The sequence below is a fragment of the Petaurus breviceps genome, unplaced genomic scaffold, assembly GCF_028583685.1.
Source record: "Petaurus breviceps papuanus isolate PSGF00001 unplaced genomic scaffold, PetGlider_PUasm1.0 37, whole genome shotgun sequence".
Taxonomy (NCBI): domain Eukaryota; kingdom Metazoa; phylum Chordata; class Mammalia; order Diprotodontia; family Petauridae; genus Petaurus; species Petaurus breviceps.
In genome coordinates, this window is record NW_027186296.1 from 99,993,554 (window position 1) to 100,013,785 (window position 20,232).

The 20,232-nt window shown below is 39.4% G+C and overlaps 1 protein-coding gene across 14 annotated transcripts in view; it reads right to left on the reverse strand.

Annotated features, from left to right (window-relative positions):
* The window catches only part of ATE1 (arginyltransferase 1), a 227,633-nt gene that overhangs the window by 157,826 nt on the left and 49,575 nt on the right, over positions 1–20,232 (reverse strand). For 12 of the 14 annotated variants that reach the window (XM_069099112.1, XM_069099122.1, XM_069099120.1 and 9 more), the window contains one exon: positions 10,793–10,825. The exons of 1 other annotated variant lie outside the window; for it this stretch is intronic. In XM_069099112.1, the coding sequence (XP_068955213.1) occupies positions 10,793–10,825 (33 nt within the window). Of the gene's footprint in view, positions 1–10,792; positions 10,826–14,829; positions 18,024–20,232 lie in introns of those variants that run through there. One more of the 14 variants, XM_069099125.1, reaches the window with a different exon arrangement.

The following is a 20,232-nucleotide window of genomic DNA, read 5'->3' on the forward strand; positions in this document are numbered from 1 at the left end:
CTTCTAACTGTGCTTTATTTCAGGAGACGTCATGAACCAGACGAGCCTGCCAGACATCACAATGATCCTTTGCCTGTTTGTCATCTTTGGGGCCATCCCTGGCACTTCGTACCAGCTTCTCAACCATACCTGGCTGGTAGTAAATGGAGTAGGTGATACAGTGTGGAGTGAGTCAAAAATAACATCTGATGGCTGGTGGCCTACCCTATACCCTGATCTTTGCAAATTAGCTTTAGGGGCACCAGCCAACTGGGATTTGGAAGGGTATAGCAACCAACAGCAAGCCCCCTTGTCTCCCTCCAATCCTGGGAGATGGGGCCTTGACCCATGAGGGGGCTGTGGCTCAGTTAGCCAAAGGAGTATGTTAAGAGCACTTCCCTTTTATGTCTGTCCCGGTATCATAGAAATTGCGCCCTGAACTACAAGTGCGGAGGCTTGGCAGATTACTATTGCCACAGTTGGGGCTGCGAAACCACTGGGGACACCTAATGGCATCCCTCCTCCTCATGGGATTTTATTACGGTCAAAGCCTATTATACACATCAGGGCACCGGGACTCCGGGTTGGACAATCATACAGGAGTGCTCAGGGTGGTGCCATCCCCTGCGCATCCAATTTACAGAACCCGGTAAAAAATATACTCACTGGGACCGGGGTGTGTCTTGGGGACTTAGGCTTTACAAAGAACGATATGATGATGGTTTGACTTTTACCATCAAGCTCCGTAAGAGCATCCCTAACCAAAATAAGCCTGTGGCTGTTGGTCCCAATACTGAGCTTCACTCGGGATCTTCTCAGGGGCACAGAATCAAGCCTGATCCCCTGCCCATTTCCCCTACACCTAGAGCACCAGTAAGTGAACCCTTTCGGCCCACACTTCCCAATGGACCCCCTTCCTCCGCTGAACTTATTCTTTCTTTGGTTAACGCCTCTGTATATGCAATTAGCAAAATGACTAACCATTCCTTAGAAGACTGTTGGGTTTGTTATTCCTCAGCTCCCCCCTTTTATGAAGGAGTTGCCCATTTTGGGAACCTTACCTTTACTAATGACACCTCTTCCCTGCGCTGGGGAACAAAGGATAAACATGGCCTTACCCTCAGTCGCATTTCTGGCCTCGGCCTGTGTCTCTTGGGACCGCTTATGCTCCCTCCCAGGCAACTTGAACAGGTCTGCAATCGTTCCATTATAGTTAATGCCTCATTTCAATTTATTGCAGCACCAAATAATTCCTATCTTGCCTGTTCCTCTGGACTTACCACCTTTGTGATTACAACCTCCTTTTTGAAAAATAAAGATTACTGTGTGGAGGTTTCCCTTCTTCCTCACCTCACTGTCCACTACCCAGACGAATTCCTCCGGTTCTGGGAATGAGGCTCCAATACATACAGTAGAATTGAAAGAGAACCCCTGACTGCACTTACCTTGGCTGTCCTCATAAATCTTGGGTCCGTTGGTACTGGGACCGGGATTGCCTCCTTGGTCAATTCAAATATGCAATATGCTCAGCTTAGCGCAACTATTGATAGGGACCTCCAGGAACTCCAAGCAGGCCTTGAAAATCTTAAAGACTCTGTGGCCTCCTTGGCCGAGGTGGTCTTGCAAAATAGGCGAGGCCTAGATCTCCTTTTTTTTACAGCAAGGCGGCCTTTGCGCTGCTTTAAAAGAAGAATGCTGTTTCTATACTAACAAGCTTGGCCTTGTAGAAGATAGTTTTAAAAAGGGTTAAAGAAAGTTTAGAAAACAGAAAGAGGGAAAGGGATCAGAAGGAATCCTGGTATCAAAACTGGTTCTCTACATCCCCCTGGCTGACTACCTTGCTCCCCACTCTTTTGGGACCCCTTGTGGGGATTCTGTTGCTCCTCTCCTTTGGGCCATGGGCCTTCAACAAATTAACCACTTTTGTTAAATCACAGATTGACTAGGCTCTTAGGAAACCCATTGCTGTTCACTATCATCGGCTTAATTCTGGTGGGTCTTGTGACGACCTTCCTGCCATGACCACCCTCGAAGGCCTTCGGTTTTCTACTCTTGCTGGTGCAGATGCCGACCCATGGTACTCGAGGGTGTGGAAATGTTTTCGTAGATCATAAGGTTTTGACCAACGCTGTGAAAGAGCCAATGACGGGAATAGTGGGGCCCCACGAGCCAGAAATATCAGACCTTGCTGCAGATGCACCCAATGACGGGATTATTGCGGGTACCGTCTCTGGAATGTTCTTTTAAGATACCAGGGTGGGGGTCCGCCCGCATAGCCTAAGACAGGGGCACTGCCAATATGCTGCAGATGCACCCAATGACGGGATTATTGTGGGTACCGTCCCTGGGGTGTTCTTTTAAGATGCCAGAGGTGGGGGTCCGCCCGCATAGCCTAAGACAGGGGCACTGCCAATATAAGGTACTGGACGTGGATGCAGGCCTCATAGCCTAAGACGGGCCTTTCACCGGTCTTTAGAGAAAAAAGGGGGACATGTTGGGAGCGAAGGCCTTCGGGTCAGGTACCCTTCCCCCGTGAGAAAGCCACACCCCCGAGTACCATGCCCCATGAATCGGCTGACCGCAGAGTGTTCCGGCACCAGGTGTCCTAACCGCAAATGTTCCAGCAGTTGTTTACAAGAATTCCCCTCCCCGCCCACTTCCTCAAAGAGTATATAAGTCATGTTTACCTGCAATAAAGTTCAGACCTTCAGACCTTAACGCAAACTCGCTTGGTCTCGCTCCTTCTTTCCCACCCATTCCTTTGCAGGCTGGGTCCTCCTCAGCCCCACGAATAACTTGGTCCCGCTGGACGGGACAACTTGAATTCAAATCCAGCCTCAAACACTCCTGGCTAGCAGGCCCTGGGCAAGTCACTTAACCTCAGCCTCACGTTTGCTCACCTATAAAATGGATAATGATAGAACCTATCTCCCAAAGCTGTTGTGAAGACAAAATGAGATATTTGTAAATGCTTTGTAAAACTTAAAGTGCTATTTGAATACTAGTTATAATAATTAGTAGTACCTTATAATCACATTTGTTATGTAAATTCAATTATAATTTCATCATAATGAAATTATTTTATCATTAAAATTTTTAAGTTATACTTTATAGCAATAATGTTATTGTTTGATTACAACTACATGTAAATTATTAGTAAAAAAAAGTAATATAACACATTAGTACTATTGTTATCCTTAGTTATAAAAATATCTGGAGTTGTACTTTCTTTCTAGTATAGTAGCAGAAAACTAAAAACAGAGTAGATGCCTATAAATTAATGCCTATAAGGTTGGTTAATCAACTTATGATACATAAACAAAATTAGTTATCTGCTTATATAAGAAACAGCGTATAGGGGCGGCCAGGTAGCACAGCGAGTAAGAGCACTGGCTCCAGTGTTGAGAAGACCTGGAGATCGAATCCCGGGCTCAGACACTTAGCACCCACCCAGAAACACCTGGCTGTGTAACCTTGAGCAAGTTACTTAACCCCAATTGCTTAGGGGCGGCCAGGTGGCTCAGCTAGTAAGAGCACCGGCTCCAGTGTCGGGATGACCTGGATCAAATCCGGGCTCGGATACTCAGCACCACACCCAGAAATAACTGGCCCTGTAACCTTGAGCAAGTTACTTAACCCTGATTGCTTTAAAAAAAAAAAAAAAAGAAACAGCGTATACAAAGAACCATGGAAAAGCTTATATGAACATATGCACAGTAAAGTTGGCAGAACCATGAAAACATTACACATTATACAACAATGCAAATGGAAAGAATCATAAGAGAATCAAAACTAAATGCTATGAAATTATAATAGTCAAGCCAGGCTGAAAAGAAGAGACATAGGAGAACGTAGCACCCCCCTGTTTTTTACAAAGGTGGGATACTACAGGTGTGATACACTGTGTATAATAGCAGATTGGTGTGATTTGTTGTCAATTTTGGTCAACTTTTTTTCTTTTCATTCATATGTTATTAGAAATAACCCTCTGAAAAGAGTAGAGGGAAGAGATATTTTATGAACTGTGGGTGATGTAAAAAATAATATTTTAATAAAAATGTTTAAAGTTGGTTATGATTTGATAATCAAAAGAAAAAAGGGAAATGGAAAGATGAATAGAAGACCACTAGGTGAATGACTAAGATATAAGAGATGTGTAGCTAAATAAGGAGGTCAGATACATTATAAAGGAATTCAAAATGGAAAAAAAAAAATAATCTAAGGCATATACCCACATAATGGTTAGTTTTTCTTTCAAATGATTTTTCTGTCCCTGTCAACCTTTAAAATGGTGATGAGACTGCAGCCTACAATTTGCTGGCTGAGTTTGTCTGAGAAGAGAGAATTTCAGGAATCTCTTGGTCTCTGATATACAATCCCTTTTATTTAACTACACCTAATTGAAGACATCTGTAACTGGTGCCACACAAAATTTAATTCAGGTTTAGAAATGTCAATAAAAAAAATGTCTTTAAGAGAGAAGTCTAATATAAACCTAGCAGGGAAATGTGCATCAGCATCTACAAAATCACACAAAATGAGGAATATAATGGGAATCTGTTGCATAACTTGATGAGGTGATAAAAGCCCCTTTAACTATAAAGCTTAATGAGTTCTATTAGTCTTTAGCTTGAAGGAATATAAGGGGGTCAGCTCCACAGAGGAAAGTAACTGACTCTCTACACATGGCTCCATTCAAATAGCAACATATCAAATTACTGATGTAATTACTACAACCTGACAATTTCATTAGAGTCATGTGGTAGTTAACTCTTTAGGACCTACAACAAAGAGCTCAAAAAAACCCCATAGTTCACTCCTATTTTGATCTGCAACCTACAAAAAAAATGTGAAGTTTTACCATAAGTTACAAATTTCATGTTTTTTCCCCTATTCTTAAAAGAAACAAACAAAAATGTATTTCTCCTTTACCAAAACTTAGGTATTGGCCATCTCTGTATTTCCTTCCCAAATCTTCCTTTCAATGGAGAAATTAAAATATTTCTAGATCTACATGATTTCCAAATACTAGTACCTAAACCCACAGTAAGGGTTAATTAGCAAATCTAACTGTTACTGCTAAAAACTGTGTTTGTAGCTCCAAAACTAGAGCTTTATTATCAAATTCCACAAAAGACAAACATCTACATAGAGCTACATGTTTATAATTCAAGATTACAAAGAGGAATTTGGTCATCAATAGTTCTGGTGTTGCCCCACCTCTCACCCCCCAGTTTCCTTAACCCTAGCAAGTTTGGATCTGTGATTTCAATGGCATAGGTAACTACAGCATATGAAGTCCCCACACTAATGTAGATAAGCAACGTGTATGTAACATAACCTTAGAAACACTTGTCAATGGATACTACTCTAGTTCATTAGGTTATATGTTAGGGAGCCATGCAAAGAAGAAAATGACAGAAAAGATTTTGAGAAACTAGAAGTTAAAAGGAAGGACATGGACTAAAATTCTACAGGAGAAAAGAAGGCTGGGAGATGCTAAAGAATGCAATTCTGTACTGATGATGAAACAAGCCTCCTGCCTCTTGACAAAGAAAAGATGCAACAGCGGTGGAGAGATTTTCAGATAAAGATAATCTGTTATTTCTTTTGCTTTAAAATATCTACCTAAGGGAAGAGGAAGGTTGGTAGGGTGGGGGTATAAGTGAATAAATGGGTGATAAAATAAATAGATGATAAAAAAGAAAGAAGCATCAATAAAACATCTTAAAATACACAAAACAAAAAACACTACAGAAAGGGACACAAATTATGTACAAAATTTGTAATTACATTGTTAAATTTAAAATACTTTTAAAAGAACCAAGGAACACACATGCATGGGTCTATGTACAATCTTCTTTTTGCCTTTGTGCTTCTTAAATGTGTTTCTTGATGATTAAAGGTCATGACAAATGAATATTTTTTAAAAGAATGAAATTATTTCTTTAGAAATTATCATCCTGGGGTGGCCAGGTAGCACAGCAAGTAAGAGCACTGGCTCCAGTGTTGGGATGACCTGGAGATCGAATCCCGGGCTCAGACATTTAGCACCCACCCAGAAACACCTGGCCATGTAACCTTGAGCAAGTTACTTAACCCCAATTGCTTAGGGGCAGCCAGGTGGCTCGGCGAGTAAGAGCACCGGCTCCAGTGTCAGGATGACCTGGATCAAATCCGGGCTCAGATACTCAGCACCACACCCAGAAATAACTGGCCCTGTAACCTTGAGCAAGTTACTTAACCCTGATTGCTTTAAAAAAAAAAAAAAGAAATTATCATCCTCACACAAGGAACACAATATAAATGAAGAAGAAAAACAGAAGGCCCAGGCAATTCATAAACATAAATTTAAAAAAGAAATAAATCAAAATTGGAAGGGTAGCCAAGAAACTTAACAGCCCTACCTAAGAACCCATTATGGTCCTGCAAACAACTTGGCAAGAATAGTACTAAAGCCCAGAATGAGTTAAAGCTGGAGATAACAGAAAGGGGAACACGAAGGGACTATTCTTTCATTGACATTCTTTCTCTGATAAAAGGAAGCTCAAAAAAGGGAACACATCTGTACCTGAGGTAAGGGACAGTGATAACTGGCAACAAGGGAAAGACAGAGCCTCTCAACTCTGACTCTATTTCTGTTTTCTCTGCCAAAGCCAATCACATCAGCAGTGGAAATAATTCAACTAAAATGGCTAACAGAGAGCTCATCCCCAAGATGAGTTAGAGGGATAGTGTAGAGGGTAGCTAGTTGCCTTAATTAATTCAATTCACCTTGATCTGCCAGCCTTGGACTGGAAGATGTGACTGCTAAACCACTGTCCGTTAACATTTGAAAGAACATGGAAAAAAGGGAAAGGGACCATAATATTGGAGAAGAGCAATATTGTCCTGTTTTTCAAAAGAGAGAAGGAAATCATATATTTATAGCCAGAAGGGCCCTTCAGGATTACCTAGTGTAAACTCTTCATTTTACTGATGAAGAAACAGGCTCAAGAAGTGAAGGTCACACCTTCAAGTGTTCCGCAAGCCAATGGTTGAGAACCTCTAATGCTGAAGCCAATGTTGCTTCTCCTTCATGCTTCTTTTAACAAATGTGCAAACTAAAACCCAGTAAATTTAACTTCAATTTCTTGAAGAATTCCACCGTGAACCATTAAAAGAATGGTTGGTAAACACCTAGAAAGGGAAGCAGCAATTACAAAGACCTAGCATAGCATCACCAAGAACATATTGTGTTGTAAATGAACCAATACAAAACAGAGTCAAGAAAGTAATATGTACAACAAATGTAACAACATAAATGTGCTGCTGTTGAGACATTTTTCAGTAATGTCCAACTCTTCATGGTCCCATTTGGGGTTTTCTTGGCAAAAATACTGAAGTGACTTGCCATTTCCTTCTCCAGCAATAACATAAATGAACAGAACAACAAAACAATAGAAAATGAATACTGTGAAACTATCACCACCAAGTTAGGCCACAAAAGATAAAATAATAACCTTATTTGTAAAGGTGGGGATTACGGATGTTAAACACTGCATACAATGTCAGACTTTTTTTAATGTGTCAGTCTTGCCAAACTATCTTTTTTTCTGGCTTTCTGGGAAGAAAAAGATAGAGAAATATAGTGAAAAATGTAAGTGATGTGACCAAAAAATACATCAATGAAAATTTATTTTAAAAAAGAATAGGTCTTGTCAAATTAACTTCATCTCCTTTTCTGACAGTGTTACTAAATGGAAAGATGAGAGGAATGCTAGAGATATAGGTGACCTATCTCAGCAAAGATAGCAGAAAAAAAAATCTCATTATTCTTGTGGAAAGGATGGACAGACATGAACTAAATCATCATACAATTAGATGAATGCAGAAGAGGTTAGAGAGCTGGAATCAAAGACTAGTCATTAATGGTTCAAAGTCAATGAGGCAGGAGACAGTAGTGGAGGAACCCTTTGGAACATGGCACTATGCAATCAAACATTTTTATCACTTCAATATATGCATGGTTGGCAAGGCATCAAGTTTGAAGATGACACCACGCTAGGAAGAATAGCTAATATACTAGATGACATTCAGGATTCAAAGAGATTCTGACAGGCTAAAACACTGAGCTGGATGAAATTCAATAGGGAAAAATGTAAAGTCTTATATTTAGACACACACAAAAAATCAACCTCACAGGCAAAATCTGGGAGAGGCATGGTTGGAAAGCAATTTTCTGAAAAAGATGTGAGGTTTTAGTAGCCTGCAAATTCAATATGAATCAAAAGTGAGATGTGTCAGACAAAAAAGGTAATGCAATATTTGGTTGCATTGAGAATAGCATAGCTTTCAGGAAAAGGAAAGTGATAGTTCCATTGTACTCAGATCTCATCAGGAGTAGTGTCTAGCTTTGGGTGCCATGGCAGAGGACGTCCTCCAAGAAGGAAAGTATCCACAGAGGCAAGCAACTTTGATAAATGATGAAGAGGAGTCCATTATATGAGGACTGTTTGAATTAACTGGGCACGGTTAGCCTGGGGAAGAGAAAACTAGGGGTTGGGGAAAGATATGTTAGCTGCCTTCAAGTATTTCAAGTGCTGTTTTGTGAAGGAGTAATTTATTTGTTCTGTTTATGCCCAGGGGGCAGGACCAGGAACAATGAGCAGAAATTGCAAAGAGGTAAATTTCAATTTGATGTCAGGAAAAACTTCTAACAATTAAAGCTGCTGGCCAAAAAGTGGAATGAGCTGCTTCAAGTGGCATATTCGAACTCACTATTTGAGAAAAACTGGAAAATAGTATGGTAGGAACTGGGCATAGACCAATATCTTACACTGTATACCAAAATAAAGTCTAAATGAGTACACAATCTATATATAAAGGCACTGTAAGCAATCTAGGAGAGCAAGGAATAGTTTACCTGTCAGATTTATGGAAAAGGGAAGAATCTATGACCAAACAAGAGATAGAGAGCATTACAAAAAGCAAAATGGATAATTTTACTTACATTAAACTGAAAAGTTTTTGTACAAATAAAGCCAACATAATCAAGATTAGGAGGGAAGTGGAAAATTGGGAAAGAATCTTTATAACCAGTGTCTCTGCTAAGGCCTCATTTCTAAAATACACAGAGAATTACGTCAAATTTATAATACAAGTCATTCCCCAATTAATAAATGATCAAAGGATATGAACAGGCAGTTTTCAGAGGAAGAAATTAAAGATATCTATAAGCATATGAAAAAATGCTCTAAATCACTGTTGATTAGAGAAATGCAAATCAAAACAACTCTGAGATACCACATCTCACCCTTCATATCGATTAAGATGACAAAACAAAAAAATGACAAATGCTGGAGAGGACGTGGAAAAACTGGAACACTAATGCATCGATGGTAGAGTTGTAAATTAATCCAACCATTCTGGAGAGCAATCTGGAAATATGCCCAAAGGGCTATAAAAAAGTACATACCCTTTGACCTAGCAATATCACTTCTAGGACTGTATCCCAAAGAGATCATACAAGTAGGAAAAGGACCCATATGTACAAAAATATTTATAGCAGCTCTTTTTGTGGTGGCAAAGAATTGGAAATCAAGGGGATGCCCATCAATTAGGGAATGGCTAAACAAGTTGTGGTATATGAATGTAATGGAATACTATTGTGCTATAAGAAGAAATGAGGAGCAGATGGACTTCATAATAACCTGGAGAGTCATATGACCTGATGCTGAGTGAGAAGAGCAGAACCAGGAGAACATTGTACACAATTACAGACACATCATATCTATGATGACTAACTTTGATAGACTGGGCTCCTCTCAGCAATAAAAGGTTATAAGACAACTCCAAAGGACTCATGATGGAAAGGGATATCCATATCCAAAGAAATAACTATAGATTCTGAATACAGATTGAAGCAAACTACTTGCACTCTCTCTTTTGTGTTTTGTTTTGTTTCATTGTGTTCCTTCTTTCTTGCTGTTCATGCCATTGGTTGTAATTCTTTTTCACAACTTGACTAATGTTTAATGTGAAGATATTTGTAGAACCTATATCGAATTGCATGTTACTATGGGAGAAGAGGGGAAGGAGAAGGAGTGGGAGAAAATTTGAAACTCAAGGGATTGTGGAACTGAATGTTATAAACTAAAAGTAAAAAAATAAATAAAAAAAAAATAAGTGGTATATTCTTCCTTGGAGGCTGGTCTCTCAGCAAAGGCTGGACTGGATGAGCACGTTTCAGAAATGTGAGAATGGGGATTCCTTTTGTGTATGGGTTGGACTAGATGGCCTCCCAAGTCTCAAAATCTGTGATTCTGTGACTTCCTCTCTCTAAAAAATCAAATGAAATGTACAACTTTCTTCCCCCAACAAGTACTTAATTGTTCAATGTGCTAAAGTCTCTTCTCAACTACAGTTAACTCGAGGACAGTAGCTCTTTCCTAACTTTTGTGTTCCCATCATTAATCTGAGCACAGTCTGGAACTCTTAATTATTAACTCTTAATAAATGCCCAATGAATTGAAAAGGAGTGATATTAATAATGTCATAATTAAAATAATGCTTTAAAACTCAGGACAAGTTTACCAAGGATAGAGGAAAGAGAATGCAAACTGAAAAATGCTACAAAAAAGGCTTTTGGTAGCATCTATCTTCTAACGAAACTATCTTCATTTCCAAATGAGCCCTTATCAGTTTTACTGAAAATTTCAGTCCAAATTACAATCACAAACCAGTATGCTTTATTATATTCTTGCCTGTAAAAATTTCTGTAATAACAAAGATGCTATAAGAATCTACCTAAAATAAATGAGTAAATTCTTACCTCCAGTGGTGAACTGCAAAGGAATCTTGTGAACTGCATAGTAGGGATTGAAAAGAATCACATTCCCCCAGAAACGAAAGACACACACACACAAAGAAAAATAAGAAAAAAATATTATAATTTACAATCCATTTTAAATAACAATTGCATCCTTAAATATACTAAGGAAACTTCAAAAGCTACAGTTGTAAATTTTTACATCACTGAAAAATTTAAATCTGGCCTCACTGCTATCTTCAGCTCTAACCTGTCTTATCCCTAGTGCCCATGTATCTAGCTTTCTAAAGTTTAGGCCTTATGCATGATTCCCTGAAAATGAAAGTATTACATGGAGCGAAGGCTAACTGCCTTCTAAGCCCCAGTTACCAAACAAGGGCTGGACGATTTGTCAGTGATGCTGTAAGTAGCAATTAATGAATCATATTTGAGGGGCATACCTGAAAAATTCCTTCCAACTTTAAGAGTCTATGCTTTTAGCCAATATATGTATATGTATGTACATACATGCAAATGTGTACATAATGTATACACACATTTGTATATTATAATTTTGCTTATGGATAATTAATAAAAGGAAAATAGTAAATTACAAGTCAAAACACATAATATGTATTATCACCTGAAGATCTAGGCCAAAATTCTATCTCTGATACTTAGTAAATGTGTCATAAGGGCAAGTAAATTAATTTTTCTAAACCTCAGTTTCCTCACCTACAAAACACAAGTAATTTCCATGGCTCCTACCTCACAGGTTCGTGGTAAGGATCAAATGAGATAGATGTTATGATATGCTAAACTTAGAACTCTATAAGTATCAGCTATCCCAGTCTCCAAAAAACCAAGTAACGTACTATTATAATCCTTACTATTCCTTTCTATAAATAAAAAGAATTATAGTTTTTTATCTTTACAATTAGGTGAACATTCTGGAAGTGTATATCAAGTGACCAAATCATCACCATTATGGCTATATACCACAATCTGAAGAAATTCATCCCCTATTATTTCAAACTCTAACAGGTCTAGATAAGAGAAATTTCCACCTTTCATAGAATAATAAGATGTTAAATAATAATGATAACATATTCATATAATGGTTTACGGTTTACAAGTACTTTCTTAACAATACCACTACAGTGTAAGTGTTAATATCCACATTTCACAAATTAGAAAACAAGTTTCAAGAAATTAAAGGGCTGTCAAAGCTGGGACTTAAACTCTGCTTGTCTAACTCCAAATTTAGTGCTTTTTACACAAGATTCAGGTATATTTGATCTTTAAAAAATAACTGTTAGCATCCTGAACTTACTTAATAGCCAAGAAAAGCATTTCATATATAAAGAACAGAAAGAGTACTACACATGAAACTCTGAATCTCCATTACATATGCTTTTTTTTAAGTTTATTCTGATAATCCACACACTATTTCCAAAGCTGTCTAGCTTTTATTTGCATCTGAACTTTTTAAAAAAGTTTCATTGATGTTTTTATCACTCTTTTTTTTACCTCACTATCACTACCTACTTCCCCTACCCCAAACAATTTTTTTCTTACAAAGCCCTTCCTTGTTGAACTGTCAAGCATAGTTAGTCAAAACAAAACCCCACAGATTTTTAGAATCTCGCCCACCTAACTAGTGTTACAATAAAACCTCACTACTCTGACTGAAAGAAAGCTTGAGTGGTCAAATTCTTTCAAGGCAGCCACTCCCTGTACCCTAGCATTTCGAGGTTCCTAATACTCCTTGACCACATCACTGAGAGGACCTGAGGATTACTGGAAGATGGGGATGTGTTGTTGTGTTTGTCCTTCATTTTTGAAGACGACCCTGGCATCAGGAAAATGATGACATGACTTGCAGTTGACTTTGATTTGAGTGAGGGAGGACTGTGCAAAGTCACCAGCCTCACTTTTTCCTCCAGAGTCATCTGGATCCAGTAACCAGATATTCATCAGGATGACTGAAGATGACTCAGGATGCAATGAGAGACCCTGGCCCTTTTAGACTAAGGCCTTTTCAGGTACTCATTGGAGTGAGGTAATGCCCATTCAGTGAATAGGGCTCTTTAAGAAGTTAGTGAAGGGATGGCCCCTTTAATTAGAAAGAAGAAAAAAATCAAGCTGGGAGGGGAAGACCATCAGAGTTGTTGTACCAAAGAGAAACAGTTACCACTGACATTCACTCATAGCCAGAAGGGCCCAAAATACAGCCATTAAGTGGAGCTTGGGCTTCAGAGTGAACTGGGAGGGAGGGAAGAAAGAAAGAAGAATCTAGCCAGTGAACCCCAAGTTTAAGGGGGCAGCTTCTAGTCATCAAATTTTACCTTCCTTTGGAGAGGAGGAGAGGGAAAGGGAGAGGGAAGAGAATACAAGCTGAGTTAATGGTGGTTTGTTAGGATCTAGAAAAGTCTAGATCCCTTCAAATCACCTCCAGTGAAGCTCTAAAAATGCACCAGAAAGAACAAAGAGAACACCAAACAGAATCAGCTACAAACACTGAGAATCCTACAGAAGTTTTACATGTAGACAAGCCAGGAAATGAAAAAGATTTTTGTGACATCACATTCTCCTGGCTGCCTTCCTATCTGACTGACCTGATCCTCAGTTTCCTTTGTTGGATCTACATCCAGCTCATGTCCACTAAACTCAGTATCAACAACAACAGCAGCAGCAACAACAACAACAACCCTAAATCTGGAATTATGAAAAAATCTGAAATTAGGACCAAAGAATCCCCCATTCCAAACCTACCTCCTTAAAGAGGCTACCTAACCACTGAAACCACTTCTCCAAAAACCCCAACCAAAGGCTGCTATGAAATGTAGAAGAAAATTGCATGCTTTGCATTTTGGGCACAAGAGGGTCAGAAATATTTTTATTAATTAAATGATTCTAAAATACTCATCTTTGTGCTTAGAGAAAGAAAAGACCAAACTGGCCGAGTATCCTCATACCTTTAGGAATTTGTCTAACACAAGCGATTTTTAATTGCCATTACAATTCCTAAATAAAGAAAAGTCTACAATTTTAAAAAACCCCACATTTTTACATCTTTCAGATGGATTTTTCTTTACAATACTGCATTCTTCAAAAAATTCTTCTTTTCATTCTGCTCATTTAACTTTACATCAGTTTATGTAAGTCTTCCCAGATTTTTCTCAATCTATCCCTTTCATAATTTCTTTTGGTACAATATTTCCCTATATCATATAGCATAATTTATTCAGCTATTCCCAAGTGATGAACATTCCTTCAGTTTCCAGTTCTTTGCTACAACAAATATCATGATACACATTTTCAAATATAATCTGAAATTAATTTTATTTTGCATGATTTACAAGCTTTTATTCTGAGAGTTTTATATACTGGAAAGAGCATATGTACACTATTACATGATGGTAACTAGCATAGAACGTTACAGCTTATAAAAATAAAGATAGGTATTATGTCTTAATACTGGCCTCTAGCTCAATAATGTATGTTTTCTTTAACTTCCATTTTGAGACTAAACATTTACAAAACAGGTATTTTAAAAGGGATCTAAAAACTTTCCTCCCCTATGAAATATGAGTCAAAATATTCATTCTCTAAAGCAAAAAAAAATAAAATAAAAGGTCACAAGTTATATACCCATATTCCTATTAGCAAACATGAAAAAGATTTCCAACTCTTTCTGTTAGTTTACTGAAAAAAAATTAACTTCTTTCATATAATGTATTTTGAGGAATAAGGAAATAATAAAATTAAATATGATTACAAAATATATTTGGTATACTAATTCCACAATTAGAATCCTTTTAAAGAAAAACAATTATGTTAACCAATTCAATATAACTGAGTCCCTTCTATATCCTGGATGGCAGCTCATATTAAAAATGTTTTGTGAATGTAGATATATAAATGTTTTGAACAAAAACAGTAACAAGTATTTTCACAAGTAACTCTCTACTTATCAGTAAGTGTGTATCTTAAAGGATACTTCTTAAGTACATTCTAATAAGTGTAATGCTAAAAGTTTTTTTAATTTTTTTTAGGTATTTTCTTTATTTTTTTTTTGGAGGGGAAAAGGCAAGGCAACTGGGGTTAAATGACTTGCCCAAGGTCACACAGCTAGTTAAGTGTCAAGGGTCTGAGGCTGGATTTGAACTCAGGTCTTCCTCACCTTAGCACCGGTGCTCTATTCATTTCACCACCTGGCTGCCCCAACATTAGGTATTTTCAATGGTTACGCCTCCATGCTTGGAATGTTCTCCCTGTTCATCTGTGTCCAGGCTTCCCTGGTTTCTTCAAGTCTCAGCTAAAGTCCTATCTTCCACAAGAAGTCTTTTTCGATTCTCAATTCTGGCATCTTCCTTCTGTTGGTTATTTCCTATATATCCTGTAGATGGCCTGCTTGTATGTATTTGTTTGCATAACGTCTCTCTCTTTATGTTGTGAGCTCCTCAAGTGTCCAGGGAGTGGTTAGGTTTTCATTGTTGCTGTTGTTCTGTTTTTATTTTTTCCTTTCTTTGTATCCCCAACACTTAGCACAATGCCTGGCAGATAGCAGGCAGTTAATAAATACTTGTTGACTGACTAAGAACATGTTTATTTAAGACTTCAAGGAACAGAGAAAAGACTCATATTTGAGCAAAAGACAAAGCATTTTGGGAAAATCTCTCCTTGATCAGTTTCCATCCCCAGACTTTCAGCTCATAGTCCAAGCTAACTTGAAGCACCAATTAATAAAGTCTTTGCACAAATAAAATCACTTGTCTTGAGGCTGATTGAAGCCTTCTTAATTGGTCTCAGCCTTGGGTGCACTTGTGTAACTGGCATACAGCATCAGTTTCCTCACTGTGGTGTCTCAGCATAGCAGCAGAATTTGGGTACACCTTTGCTCTATCTTGTTCTTGGTCTTAATTCCACACTTCTTTGGTATAACTCTGAGAATCTCTACTTAGTTCGTATCTTTCTTTCATGTTGAGTGCTTAGCTACTCATCTCGTTTCTGTACATGATGCATAATATAGGATATGGTTTGTGAGATGTGGTACCAAGGCTGTAGTCCATGGATGATCAGAATCCATGAGGCTGTGCACAGATGAGGGACTCTAAGCCATCTCTATTCCTTCTCCTGTAGTGGTGGCTGTGGGTTCCTCGGGCAGCTGCAGTCCCTCCCCTGCTGAGAGCCTGCTCTCCCCACTCCCGGCTTCTTTCACTCTACTCCCCCGCCCTAATGCCCCTCTCCTCGAAGGCCCTAAATGTTCTTAATAAAATTTAATTTTTCAAAATATTAAGTGATTTTTCCAGGCAAACATTCACATATAAGTGAGAGAAATACAATTCTTTTTAATTCAACAGGGATTTATTATGTACCTATTCTATAAAAGGCACTATGGATATAACACAAAAATCACAAACCAGTCCCAAACTTCAGGGATCTTACAGATCTTCTGGGGAGGGATTCAACATGGAAACAGGTCAGAAAAATAGAACAAAATAATCTTGAGGAAGGAGAGAACACTAACAAGTAGTCAGTCATATCAGGGAAAGTTTCTTGGCAGAAGTGGGTCCAGAACTGACCGCTGAAGAAGTTAAGAGGAAGAAGGGACAATTGTCATTTCCCCTCCCTCTACCCCAAAGTCAAGCAACTACAGAAAATGGATTGCTAAGCATGGGGAACAGCAAGCAGGCCCATCAGCTGAAACAGAATATTTAAAGAGGTAGCCATGTGCCAAATGATCACTAATGTGACATAAGTCTAAAAGGGGTGCCTGCAGCCTGAGTTCATATTTAATCTTTGAGGAAACATAGAGCCACTCAAGAGTGGATTTGTGCTTTAGGAAGACTGCTTTGGCAGTTGAGTATAAGATGGAGTAGACAAGAGATGGATTTGAGATAATAGGGAGGTAAAATTTATTAAGACTTGGCAAACTGGGGCAGCTAGGTGGCATAGTGAATAAAGCACTAGCCCTGGAGTGAGAAGGACCTGAGTTCAAATCTGGGCTCAGACACTTAACACTAGCTGTGTGACCTTGGGCAAGTCACTTAACCCCAACTGCCCTGCCTTCCCCCCTCCAAAAAAAGAAAAAAAGATTTGGCAAATAGACTGGATTTGGGGGAAACGTAAGAAAGAGTAAAGAGTCATTAGACGTCCAAGTGGAAATATCCTGCAAGCCATTGGTGACAAAAAATTAAAGCAATTAGAAACTGGAAATAACTGATCCTATAAAACAACCAGACTAACTGAGATGCCAAGACCACAAAGGGAGAATGTACAGAGATGCGATCTTAGGGTACACACAAAATTAGGAAGTCATACAGAAAGATTCTTGTCACAAAAATGTAGGGAACACGGATTAACTAGGAGGAGCAGATGATCAACAGTATCAAAAGCCACAGAAAAAGAGAACTAAGAAAAGTTCCCTGGATTCAGTGATTGAAAGATTGCTGTTAACCTTCAAGTAGCTCCAACTGACTGATGGTTTGAGAATCCAGGCTACAAAGGGCTGAGAAGGAAATGAGAAGTGATACAGTAGACACAACTAGACATTTTTTTCTATGAGTTTGCCTGTAAACAGGTAAAAAGTTACAAGAAAATGTTTTGGGAGGATGGCAGGATCAAGTGAAGAAGGATTTTTGAGAATGGAGAAGATCAGGAGCCAAGATGGTAGAGTAAAAGCAGGAACTTGCTTGAGCTCTTCCCCTCAAAACCCTTCCAAATACCTATTAAAAAAAACTCTAAACACATTTTAAAGCTACAGAACCCACAAAATGACAAAGTGAAACACATATCCAGCTGAAGACAGCCTGGCAGGCCAACAGGAAGGGTTTATCACATCAGACTGAGAGCAGAGCGCAGTCCTACATGGGCCCATACAGACTGCTGGAGCAGGCCTCAGGGCACTGGCAGCTGTGGCAGTTTCTAGCCTTCTCAACCCACAAATGCCAAAGATAAAGTAAAAGGTCAGTGGAGAAACCATGTTAGACCTAGGTGAGAGAAGAATGCAGTGGCCCCAGCCCCAGGGTGTCGGAAGTGGTGCTGGTCATGGCGACAGCAACAGCAGCTGCTGCAGAAGTTCCAGGTCCACAGATGGTGGGGGGATCAAGCAGCTGATCGGAATGCAATTGCTCTTGCTCTGCCCTGCTTGGATATGGGTTGCAGTCTTGGGAGGCAGTCCTGGAGTGAGAAGGAATGCTGGCGTGGCAGAACTTGTGGCAGCTGTGGAGAGGGAATCCTCCTCACTGTTCTGAGAGAGAAAAAAGTGCCTGTGGTCACTCACAGACCAGAGAACAGATAGTGGGAGGAGTAGGCACTTCTCATTTGATCACATCACCTTAGAAGAACTGAAAACTCACAGGTGCCTAAAGTAGCTCTAACAACAGCTGCACAAAAACCCCAGAAATTTAGGACAGAGCACTCTCCACTCCAGAAGCAGAATTCTACTTTGGCAAAGAGCTCCAAAGTAAGTACCGTGTTTCCCCGATAATAAGACCTATCCCGAAAATAAGCCCTCCCCTTACTGTATAAGATTCCTCTAAAATAAGCCCTCCCACGACAATAAGCCCTATTGAGATTGCTACTGTAGTGAAGGTGATCCCCTGCCCTACACGCTACATTACGGTACCCTCTGTATGCACCGTTCCCCCCCCTCCGTGAAACGCACGCCGCACTCCGAGCTGCATCCAATCAGAGCTGCAGCAGTGAGCGCGTCATCCTGTTCTTCCCCAGTGATTTGCTTGCTGGCGCCATTGAGAGCAGTGCCGCAGAGGAGAGCTGAGGCAGGACAACATAAAAACCTGGTATGTAAGTGGGAGTGAGGGGGCATGATGGAGGATAAAAAGGGCATGATGGAGGAAAAAAGAAGAACTCAGGGGGCATGATGGAGTGAAAAGAAGGACTGATGGTCATAATTTTATTATTCTGTTTGTTTTGACCCCCAGACATGAGTGCAAAAAGGAAGAGCTATACTGTTGAGTATAAGAAAGCAATTGTAGAGGAGTCACATGGCAAGAATCTTGCAGTTTTCTGTAAAGAAAAACTTTTGGATCTTCGAATGGTCAGAAAATGGAGAGCAGATTATAATAACCTCAATCAACAGGTGGATGAGGGAAAAGGGAAAAAGCGCAGGTCTGGATCAGGTCGGCAGACCTTATATCCTGACTTGCAGATCCTCATTGGTGAATGGATTGCTGACAGGAGAGCAAAGGCCTTGGTTGTGCGCAGGGCTGATATTCAAGCATTTGCCCTTTCAATGGCACCAGAGTTTGAAATGGTCTCAGAAGGATTCAAAGCATCACAACACTGGTTGGACGGTTTCCTTCAACGGTATGAACTGTCCCTAAGAAGATCAACAACACTGTTTAAGCTGGAAGATGCTGAAGTTATTAAACGTGCACTTGCATTCAAGTCCTTTATTGATAGGATCGACATTTCCAAGTACCAAACCTGCAATATGATTGCTATGGATGAAACTGCAGTGTTTATGGGACAAGGATCTCAAACAACAATTCATCACAGGGGTGCAACGTCAATCTACATTCCCACCACTGGCTATGAAAGTGCACGGGTCACCTGTGTTTTGGCAATTCGTTTGGATGGAAAGAAAGCCACACCTCTAATCATCAGTAAGGGCAAGAAAGATAAGATTGAACGTGTATCTGGCATTTACGTTCTTGAAACTGAAAAAGCCTGGTGTACACAAGCCGTTATAAGAAAGTGGGTTGATTTAATGCTGCCACTTGTTATGCGAGGTATAGTCTGGGTCTGATAGTCTGGGATTCAGCCAGCACTCACCGCGCTAAAGAAATGAAGAACTTCCTTGCAGAGAGAAGAATAGATCAAGTAATGATTCCTGCAGGAATGACTGCCTATCTCCAGACCCTTGATATTGCAATAAAGAAGCCATTCAAGGACCATTTGTGCATGGAAGTCAATGACTACATTGAAAATAGAATGGAAAGAAATCAGCGTGGAAACTCTGTGAAGCCCTGTCTGCAAGAAGTCGTGACTTGGGTGAAGAAGTCATGGGATAAAATTACTGACAGCTGTGTCGCCAAGGCACTACGAGCAGGTTACCTGGACAAGACATATTCATTTAAAGAGAGCTATATTGCTGGACATGACAGATTGGGTCCACTTCTTCTGAAGGAAATGGAGGCGCAAGACATCTAGGACGGAATTCAGGGTATGGACACTTATGACGATGTTGTTGAAGAAGATGACATGATCATTATTGAATAAAGGTACATTTTTTTGTTCACATTTACCTGTTTATTAAAATTGCTGTCAATGTTCATTAAAATAAGCCCTCCCCTGAAAATAAGCCCTCTGGTGTTTTTCTGTCCAAAAATTTAATAAGACAGTGTCTTATTATCGGGGAAACATGGTAATTGGTTGGGAAAATGAGCAGAGAGAAAAAAATCAGACTACAGAATCTTTCTTTGTTGACAAAGAAT